Consider the following 10,806-nt stretch of genomic DNA (forward strand, 5'->3'; position numbering starts at 1 on the left):
TGTGTGTCCATGTGACTAGTTTAAGGTTGAGGTGCCCATGCAGCCTCCCTAAATAGCTTTAGATTAGAACAACAGTGTTCATGTGTGTTTGGGTGCAACATGACAGTCAGCCATCTTATTACTGGCCCCTTACTCCGAGTCACCAGGACCCTCCACCAATGGTGAGTCAGAGGCCTCGGGAGCGTGAAGAGCGCTGCCAAAATCCAATCACAATCGAGGACAAGAGACACACAAGCACGCACGTTGCCGGACCAAGCACGCACACACACACACACACACACGCAAAAACACAGAGAAGGGGAAATAGAAAAGGGGAAGGAGAGAAAGTAAGAAAAGAGACAGTCACATACACAGCAAGATAAAAAGAGAACAGACAAGATTACACATAGAAGACGCAGAGGAAACAAGAAGAATGACTGATATAAAGACAGAGACAGAGGACCAGCACATATCACAGACAGCAAGCACCACAAGAATAAAACAACAACGCTCATTTTCAAGAGCAAGCTTCATATTCTACCACAGTGCATCTGGACAACTAAAACACATAACAGCCACACCACAAACATCAAGTATCCACTAGACACTGATCTTAGGTCAGTTTTGAATTTATCCCCTTAAGGGTAGGCTTGGAGTGGGGGAAATCTAGGCTGATCGTAGATCTGTGTCTATGGGAGTCTTCTAGTCACAGGGTGAACATTCACCTCAGGAAGCCGTCGTCGTTCACGCCAGCAGAAGTGGCAGCTGGCCCCGCCTCTGAAAACACATCAACCAATAGGCTGCCTGCACTGGGAGTGGCCCCACTAACAGGAGCGGCCGAACGAAGGCCAAGCAGATCCGCTGAAGGGGAGGGGGTGGACTGGAAGACAAAGATGAACAGAGAGAGAGAGAGAGGACAGAGAGAGAGAGAGGACAGAGAGAGAGAGAGGACAGAGAGAGAGAGAGGACAGAGAGAGAGAGAGGACAGAGAGCAGAGAGAGCGAGAGCGAGCGAGAGCGAGCGAGAGCAGAGAGAGCGAGAGCGAGCGAGAGCGAGCGAGAGCAGAGAGCGCGAGAGCGAGCGAGCGAGAGCAGAGAGAGCAGAGAGAGCGAGCGAGAACAGAGCGCGAGAACAGAGCGCGAGAACAGAGCGCGAGAACAGAGCGCGAGAACAGAGCGCGAGAACAGAGCGCGAGTGCGAGAGCAAGAAGAGAGCGCGAGAGCAAGAAGAGAGCGCGAGAGCAAGAAGAGAGCGCGAGAGCAAGAAGAGAGCGCGAGAGCAAGAAGAGAGCGCGAGAGCGAGAAGAGAGCGCGAGAGCGAGAAGAGAGCGCGAGAGCGAGAAGAGAGCGCGAGAGCGAGAAGAGAGCGCGAGAGCGAGAAGAGCGCGAGAGCGAGAAGAGCGCGAGAGCGAGAAGAGAGCGAGAGCGAGAAGAGAGCGCGAGAGCGAGAAGAGAGCGCGAGAGCGAGAAGAGAGCGCGAGAGCGAGAAGAAAGCGCGAGAGCGAGAAGAAAGCGCGAGAGCGAGAAGAGAGCGCGAGAGCGAGAGCAAGAGCAAGAGAGCGCGAGAGCGAGAGCAAGAAGAGAGCGCGAGAGCGAGAGCAAGAAGAGAGCGCGAGAGCGAGAGCAAGAAGAGAGCGCGAGAGCAAGAAGAGAGCGCGAGAGCGAGAGCAAGAAGAGAGCGCGAGAGCGAGAGCAAGAAGAGAGCGTGAGAGCGAGAGCAAGAAGAGAGCGCGAGAGCGAGAGCAAGAAGAGAGCGCGAGAGCAAGAAGAGAGCGCGAGAGCGAGAGCAAGAAGAGAGCGAGAAGAGAGAGCGAGAGCAGAACAGAGAGAGAGAGTGAAAGAACAGAGAGAGAGAGAGAGCAGAGAGAGAGAGCAGAGAGCGAGAGCGAGAACAGAGAGCGAGAACAGAGAAAACAGAGACAACATTTGTATAATAGCAGTGCTTTGAGAATATATTGCTCAATATTAAAGTAAATCCTTTACACAGACAGTGATTGTGGTTTTTCCAAAACGATCACCATCTCTTTCAACTGCTGCCAGTCTTTGAATTGTCAGAACAGAAATTAAAAGATTGCAATAATAGTATTTTAAAACATCAAATGGTTGTTTTATGCAACAGAATAGTTTTTTTTAACACTCATCTGTGTGTGTGGACTGAAAGTGGGCCTCAGAGATTAACACTGACTGTGGATTTGTGATAAGACAACATTCCATTCCATGATTAGTGTTTGTGTGCCTGTCTGTAAGTAACAGGGATAACCAATCTCCAGTTTCTTTAAAGAAATTATTTAGTATTTGAGGTTGCATTAGTATTTTTGTACAAGAAAGCAGTAAATTAACTAGAGACAGATATTTGGTGCCATGTAAATCTTGATGTCTGTTGCATGAGAGCAAAATGTGCCTTTGTATAAATTCTCTCATATGTGATTTGTCATGAACATCCAGGAGGATGGACTTTGCTATACAATGCTGTGGCTTAGTCCTGCTGGCTGGGGTCTCAACGAATCACCTACAGGGGGCTCGTTGACAAGCTCCATTACTGCAGTAATTAAATAATAAAGATGACTTGTTTTGAAGAAATGTAAAAGTCTCTCCTTTTGATTACAATAATGCCACGACAATTTTGGCGACAAGGATGGGATGATGAAATTCATTTCTCTGATTGTTCCCAGTGAAATGCAGGTTAACCGTGCACGAGAGTTGCATTGGATGCAGCTGGGGAAAGCCACTCTCCACTATTTGGAGCAGATCGGATCCCCACCTGGCTGGGAGCGTCAGCTGAATGGATACATCATTTTGACCCGAATTGGATTAGGGAGGAGACTGGTTTCTTTCAATCATTGAGTTTGAAAGTGCACAGAATTGATAGTACTAGTTAGACATTAAATTGAACGTTGACGTCGGAGTGGACAATCAATAAGTGATAAGATAAGAAAAAAGAAAAAACAAAACAAAACATAAAAGCCCCTGTTGAGGGTACTCTCAGAGCGAGTTCTTCCTTAAGATGGCCACAGCTGCGGTAACTAGCAGGACTGAGTTGAGTTGATAAGAGTGTTCTTAAGTGAGGTATCCTTGGACATCAGTCAATTAGCCAGTTGCGGGCTTCCAAAAGTCCAGATCCGTGGTACTGGTTGATCACAGTAGGACTGGTGAGGTTACGGTATTGATCGAGGAACCAGAGTGCGGGTGACGCCTTGCGAGGGCATTTGGCTTAGTGAAGTTCAAATTATAACATGAAATGTTTTGATAAACAGGTATGACCTGGGTTACAATTGTTAGAGGCTACTGTGAGTTTTTGTGTTGTTGGGACCACTAATTAGGTAATATTTTGATAATGTTATGGGTTTTCCTGTTCATATAGACAGGGTTTGAAATCCTGTGTGGGTAATCTTTGTAAAAGCGTTCTGTGTGGGCGCAGTAGGTTGACTCTGTGTGGGTAACCTTTCAATGATGTTCTGTGTGGACATCTGACCAAGTCTGTGTGAGTGGTCTGACCATTCCTCTGTGGATGGTTATTTAGTGTTCTGTGTGAGCATTTGATCAATCCTGTGTGGATGATCATTAAGGTTCTGTATAAGCCTGAGATAAATAATAATTAGGAGATAAGTTAATGATATGCAATGGTTTAAAATAGTTAGGTACATATGTGAAAGCTATAAACCAAATTTACCTATAGAAGTAAGAAAATATTCCGGCAGGCGATAAATATTAAGTGTGCTTGGGAACAGTACTGTGTGAATGTGATATGAAAGTTGTATGAGTGTGGAAATAAGATATAGAAATGTGTATAATAAGATTGAAATTTGGTTAATAAATGTTGATAATGTTATTTTGGGGTTCCGTCCATCACTACCCATCATAGAATATCACCGGGTGGTATTGAGAGCGGGATGTTATTTTATACCTGAAGAGCATTATTCCAACGACCCGCTGGGCAGTGTCCGGGAAACTTCAGTTTTTTTCCGCTAGGAGATTGCTGAACCAATGGATTTGGTTGATGTGAGTACCTAAGAATTTATAATGTTCTATATGGATTCTGTGAAGATATGAAAATATGATGAATTGTATGTGTGTATAATCGATTACTAGAGATTTGATAAAGTCATTCTGGGAATATAATGAGATGCAATTTAAACAACCCATACTTAGAGTATGAGTTGGTCCCTTTAATGGGTCATTTGATAAAGATGAGGTTTAACATTATTAAACTGTCTACAAAGTTTGGGCAATTGATTGGAGTCTTTCCACTTTTGGTTAACTTACCCTAACGATGTAACTATAAAACGCTTATTGGATTTTCTCTGTCTGGGTACTACATTTGAAATAAAACTACCCTTAAGGCCAGAATTTTTTTTTCTTCTTCCCAGTATGAGAGGAGTTGCTATATTTATTGAATAAACCTTTTTCCATAAAGTTCGAGCGAATTAAGATTGAATCTCGACGTAACTTATAACATCGTACAAAGCCTAGGGTATCTATCAAATTATCATTGCTGGATTAATGTGATGTAGTAAAGTAATTGAAATATATTGCATGAGAGAACAATCTGCTTTTATTAAAAAGCGAAAGATCTGTTTCCTAATCGATGAATGTCGATTTAACTCGTTGGCTGCTAATCTATTCCTTTTGCGCATATGAGAATCTCTGCGGAGACACGTGTGGACCTGTAGGGCTATTTCCTGGGAATTGTGTCGTTATGTGCCAGATGTTAACACTACAAACCATCGTAATTGGGTTATTTGCGGGATTTCTTCGTCATTTCAATAGCATTGGGTCTATAATATTGACCAAAATATGGGTTTCTGATTGTAATTCAAGTATTGGTATGTTTTGCTTCGACAGATACTGTCGTCAGTGTTTGTTGAAGATATAAACTGAACGTTTTAGCAGCTTGCTTAGTTCGAATTAAAAGGCTAATTTATTCAAGGTAATACGCGTAATACGCTTTATTCGAGTGAATACGCTTCGTCTGTTGCCTAAATGGTCTGCTGGAATAACATATTGAGAATGGAGTCGTATTTAAATAACTGAATCAAATAAGGGACAGTTACCTACAACTAATGAATTCTAATAATAGCGGATAGGCAATTGCGATAGAGCTGTGACCATGATCATGATAACACAAGGCTACAATAGCAATGGATCAAAGTTGTGGGTGGTCAGAGGCTGTAGTATTGTGCCCACCGAAATGTGTTTTTTCCCTTGTGGATTGACTGATGTATTTTATAAATTGGGCGTATTACATGTTACTTTTAAAGTCTTGGACATTTCATAAGTGTGAAGCCGAAAGAGAAGAGAAAGTTGTCAAATGTGTTTTTAACCTTACGATAGAGGTAAGCGCAGAACTTTGTTGAGAATGGGTTATTTATTTATATATTTTTTTTTATTGGTAAGAGTTTCCATGTTTTAGTCCACTGGTGAAAGCGAGTCGTGCTCACTGGGCTATATCGGGCCGTAAGGGATGCAGTGGTACATTTGCAGTAGAGGTCTGAATAGTTGAATCGGTAACGTTATTTCATCATTTCTGATTACTGTTGCCGAGTTTCATAGTTTAGGTAACACCAGTGAATTTGAGCAGGTAGTTAATGTATTCTAACATTATAATATGTTTCCATTATGTGGAACAGTGTCCAATCATTAAAGTGGATTGCAGTTCGAGTTTATTTTTACAGGGACAGTGCACATTAATCAACGTTTCAGTAAAAGTGACGGTTTTAGCCAGCCGGGCTATTTCCAACCGCAGTCCAGTCCCTATGCAGGTTATTAAAAACAATTACAATACAGACAATCAATGAACAGTGAGCACATGCAGAGCGACATAGAACAAGCAACACGTAGCACGCAGACAGAGCAATAGCACAAAAAGCAACAAAACACATAAAAGCAACAAAGAGTTTCCACAACTCACCAGCTACAGACAACATGGAAAGCGGCAATACACAGCTAGGGATTATGTTCACTAGTCTGATTGGCCTTTAGCCATGTCTTCATGTTTTTTGTGAAGGTGTGAAAGGTGGTACAGTTTTGTCTCTCTGATGGCAGTGTATTCCAGACATGGGAAGCTCTCACAGAGAAAGCAGATTGACTAAAGGTGCTTTTCCTTAAGGGAACTGTACAGTCACCTCTCATGGCAGACCTTGTGGATCTGCTGCCATAGGTTTGGGTTTTCATTTAACAAAAGTACTGAGTGGAGGGGGAGCCAGGCCATTTAGGATCTTGAATACAAGACATGCGTCAGTGTATTGCACAAGATTTTCCAACTCAGGAGCTCATGCTTTCTGAGGATGTAACAGTGATGATGGCTATTGGGCTTCCTATCAAGCACTTTGAGAGCCTGTTTGTAGACAGACTGAATGGGTTTTAACGTGGTACAGCAAGCTTGGGCCCAACTAGTGAAGCAGTATGTATGTTAAGGAGACGTAGGAGACAACGTCTCAAACAACTTTTTAATAGATGCCTGGGATCAAATATCACCGATTCCTTACGCTGAGAAATTAACTGCATTTGTGACAGAAAAAAAGTATTACATTTAGTAACGATACCAGGATAACGTTATATGGTTATGGAAAAGAGACCAGTCATATAATATGATATGGGAGGGAATTGTTAGTGGCGAGACAGATTTTGCTGTGTCTAAGGGTAGCACATGCTAAATTAAGCGCACATAAACGTTGGGGTACATTAAAACAAAAATGATTTGAGGGAGTACAGTGGACTTATGTTGTTTGTAGTTATAACTTTGGGTTGCTGATTAAGATGTAGTATAGTGGATATTGATGAAATGTACAATTTCTCTAGGATGAGAATGGGGGTGGTCATTTTCTCTCTTTGAAATGTTTCCCCGGGGCTATGGTCTTGGCGAGAGCAGTGAGTGAGACTGAGACTACCCAATTAAATAAGGCCTGGCCATTTTTGTTTGTTTTTACCTTAAGGTTTGCAAATACCCACACACAACACACTTGTTATGACTATTTGTTGGTGTTTTTAAAATACTATGTTTGATTTATTGTGAGTGTTCTATTTCATTTTGGTTTAGTGAGTTTTCCATTTGTCTTTGTGCCAAGGTATCTTTAACATCTTATGGCTGGGGGCAGTATTGAGTAGCTTGGATGAATAAGGTGCCCAGAGTAAACTGCCTATTACTAAGTCCTAAAAGCTAGAATATGCATATAATTAGTAGATTTGGATAGAAAATGCTCTGAAGTTACTAAAACTGTTAGAATGATGTCTGTGAGTATAACAGAACTCATATGGCAGGGAAAAACCTGAGAAAAAATCCAACCAGGAAGTGGGAAATCTGAGGTTTGTAGTTTTTCAAGTCATTGCCTATCGAATATACAGTGTCTATGGGGTCATATTGCACTTCCTAAGGCTTCCACTAGATGTCAACAGTCTTTAGAACCTTGTTTGATGCTTCTACTGTGAAGGAGGGGGGAATGAGAGCTGTTTGAGTCAGGGGTCTGGCAGAGTGCCACGAGCTCAGTCTCGAGCCGTCCCGTGAGAGTTAGCTGCGTTCCATTGCATTTCTACAGACAAAGGAATTCTCCGGTTGAAACATTATTGAAGATTTCTGATAAAAACATCCTAAAGATTGATTCTATACTTCGTTTGACATGTATCTACGAACTGTAATATGACTTTTCGTCTGAACTTTCGCCTGGACTTGCCCGCGCCTCCTGAGTTTGGATTTGTAAACTAAACGCGCGAACAAAATGGAGGTATTTGGACATAAATTATGGACTTTATCTAACAAAACAAACATTTATTGTGGAACTGGGATTCCTGGGAGTGCATTCTGATGAAGATCATCAAAGGTAAGTGAATATTTATAATGCTATTTCTGACTTCTGTTGACTCCACAACATGGCCGGTATCTGTATGGCTTGTTTTTGTGTCTGAGCGCCGTACTCAGATTATTGCATTGTGTGCTTTTTCCCGTAAAGTATTTTTGAAATATGACACAGCGGTTGCATTAAGGAGAAGTTTATCTAAAGTTCCATGTATAATACTTGTATCTTTTATCAATGTTTATTATGAGTATTTCTGTAAATTGATGTGGCTCTCTGCAAAATTACCGGATGTTTTGGAGGCAAAACATTACTGAACATAACGCGCCAATGTAAACTAAGATTTTTAGATATAAATATGAACTTTATCGAACAAAACATACATGTATTGTGTAACATGAAGTCCTATGAGTGTCATCTGATGAAGATCATCAAAGGTTAGTGATTAATTTTTATCTATATTACTGCTTTTTGTATCTCCTCACTTTGTTTTTCTGTGACTAGGTACTGACCTAACATAATCAGATGGTGTGCTTTCGTCATAAAGCCTTTTTGAAATCGGACACTGGTGGTATTAACAACAAGTTTATCTTTAAAATGGTGTAAAATACTTGTATGTTTGGGGAATTTTAATTATGAGATATCTGTTGTTTGAATTTGGCGCCCTGCACTTTCACTGGCTGTTGTCAAGTCAATCCCATTAACGGGATCTCAGCCGTAAGAAGTTAAAGGGACACGCACACACAAATGGAATTTTCTGAAGTTTTTATTTTCTGAGTTTTAATTGAACACAAGTTAATTATTTTGATAAGACATACACTGGAAACTTACTGGAAACCTGGGATACGAAATGTATGAAATGTTTGACTGTTTTTCATTACTTAGTAGTAAGTAATATAGTAAGAAACACTTCTTTGAAGGGTTTGTATGACCTCTGACATCTGTCCTGACTTTCCAGTGTGGTTTGATCACCCTCATTGGAAAGCCATTTGGATAATGAATATAAGGTCAATTGTAATACTAATTTGAAGGTAATTTGTAATATATTGATAATTATGATGAAGTTTATAGTTCTTAGCCATATTTGTGATTTGGACCAATGTGAAGAAGGAGCGGGTGTTGCCTTTGACTAAGGGTAGGCTGTCTTAAGTCTATTTTACTATGACCGTATAGGTGCAATTATTTTTCTTTATGGAGTTGTTAAGGGTAGTGATTATATTTAATTATTTTGTTTTATTTTTAACCAGTAGTAGTGTTTTTATACACCTTACTCACATTGGGAGTCATGCGTCAAAATGGGGGAGGTAACAGTCCTCTGAGGTTTTGGATTGAAGTTTACACATCTTTAGTGATATATAGGAATGTATTGAGTGACATGTGAAGGAGTGTATTGTTGTGTTTGTTCTGTTCTGATACAAATCTCACCAGATTAGGTCTGCTGGATGGTTGGGATGTGGTATATCTTCCTGATTCTGTGGCTCTGTGATGAAGTTGACAGTGTGTTGGGGAATATAAGCCAAATTGGGAAAAAATTGTTTCAATAGAATGTGTTATTCTCTTTGACATATGTTTAGACATTGGTACTAAGAATAATTGGTAAAAGTAATAATTTATCATATAGTCCATGCTTGTCTGGATTTCCTGAATCAGAAATGAACTGAGCTAAACTGTTGTTCTGATCTTTCCTCTCTCGAGGTCACAGTCGGTGTCTTAATGCATGAAAGGGATCATTTGACCACGAGAACGGTGTGAACCTCAAAACCCCCCTAACTGGCTGAAGAAGAGCGACAAAGGCGTTCAATACGGCCCTGTCCGCACCACTTCAACAGAGACCTGAGTCTGAGCCAGCAACCGGTGTACAGCATCCAATCTAAGCTGTTTTTACTCTCATGTCTTTTCTCTCAGGAGTGTGACAGGAGTCCACATTGAGTGAGCATGGGGAGAAATCTGTTCCAAAGTTCTCTTATGTTGTTGGTATACTGGTTGACAAATGGACAAGACACAATGGGTGGTAAAGGTGGTGGTGGCTCAGGTGTGACATTGAAATTGGGACATTATCATGGCCATCCACTTTGAACTGTAAAGCTATCTGAAGACAATGACGAAGACGCCAGAAGAATCAGTGCCTGAAGCGTTGGGGGGGGGGGGGGCATTGGTCAACTGTGCCCAAAATTGATTGTAGAGGTCTACACAGTGCTAAAATAGTAATTTAGATTAAGAATGATACATTAGGATACTGATCTGTAATTATAATCATGATATGAAAGTTAATACTAGAATTATAGGATAATTATACAGTATGTTAATATAAATGTACATTCTGCCAATGTCGATGTGTGTTAAATTGAGGGTTTTGGGTGATTGGTCCTATCACTGAGCAATGTCATTCTACAATTTGGTTGAAAATTAATTTGGTTTTGATTATGATTTGGAAACTGACGGATTGATTGGTGAATGGGTAGGTTGAAACTGATCCTAATCTATTTGACTTATTTCCATTACCAAATTACGTTTTTGATGATAGTGATAATACTCAGGAACTATAGCAGGTATGGTGTTAATGGCACAGAGACTATAGGAGTTGCCTTATAAATAGTGGAATCATGACGCTTGTCTTGGGTCATGTTCATTAGGCACCAACGGAATTCTTTTTACTTAAACCAGGAGTCACTACCTGTATTTGTCCAACAAGATATGCTAATTTTAGTTTCTAGAAATAGTTATTTCCACCATGCTGATCCATTGGAGTGTGATAGATAACTAACGCTTATTTTATTAAACTCCATTGTTGCATGCACTGCATTATGCATTAAATATGTGATTTTCACTGTCTATGAAGATATAGCCTTGAATCTCATAAACTGTACGCATCTTTTGTTTTTCTTCAACTGCTACCAGTCTTTAAATAAAAGTGATTTATGTTATTGTACTGTGTCTTGTACTTGCTACAAAAAAAAATCCCTTCGTAGATGACAAGGGCGAGGGGACAAAGATGACAAGTGCGAGGGGGTCTACTAAGCTATCTATTAAGACGGTCATAC

The 10,806-nt window shown here is 40.7% G+C and overlaps 1 protein-coding gene across 3 annotated transcripts in view; it reads right to left on the reverse strand.

Moving 5' to 3' along the window:
- The window catches only part of LOC120052737 (AP-2 complex subunit alpha-2-like), a 53,050-nt gene that overhangs the window by 12,668 nt on the left and 29,576 nt on the right, over window positions 1–10,806 (reverse strand). For all 3 annotated transcript variants that reach the window (XM_038999823.1, XM_038999824.1, XM_038999822.1), the window contains one exon: window positions 705–859. In XM_038999823.1, the coding sequence (XP_038855751.1) occupies window positions 705–859 (155 nt within the window). The remainder of the gene's footprint in view (window positions 1–704; window positions 860–10,806) is intronic.

This window comes from Salvelinus namaycush, chromosome 8 (genome assembly GCF_016432855.1).
Source record: "Salvelinus namaycush isolate Seneca chromosome 8, SaNama_1.0, whole genome shotgun sequence".
NCBI lineage: Eukaryota > Metazoa > Chordata > Actinopteri > Salmoniformes > Salmonidae > Salvelinus > Salvelinus namaycush.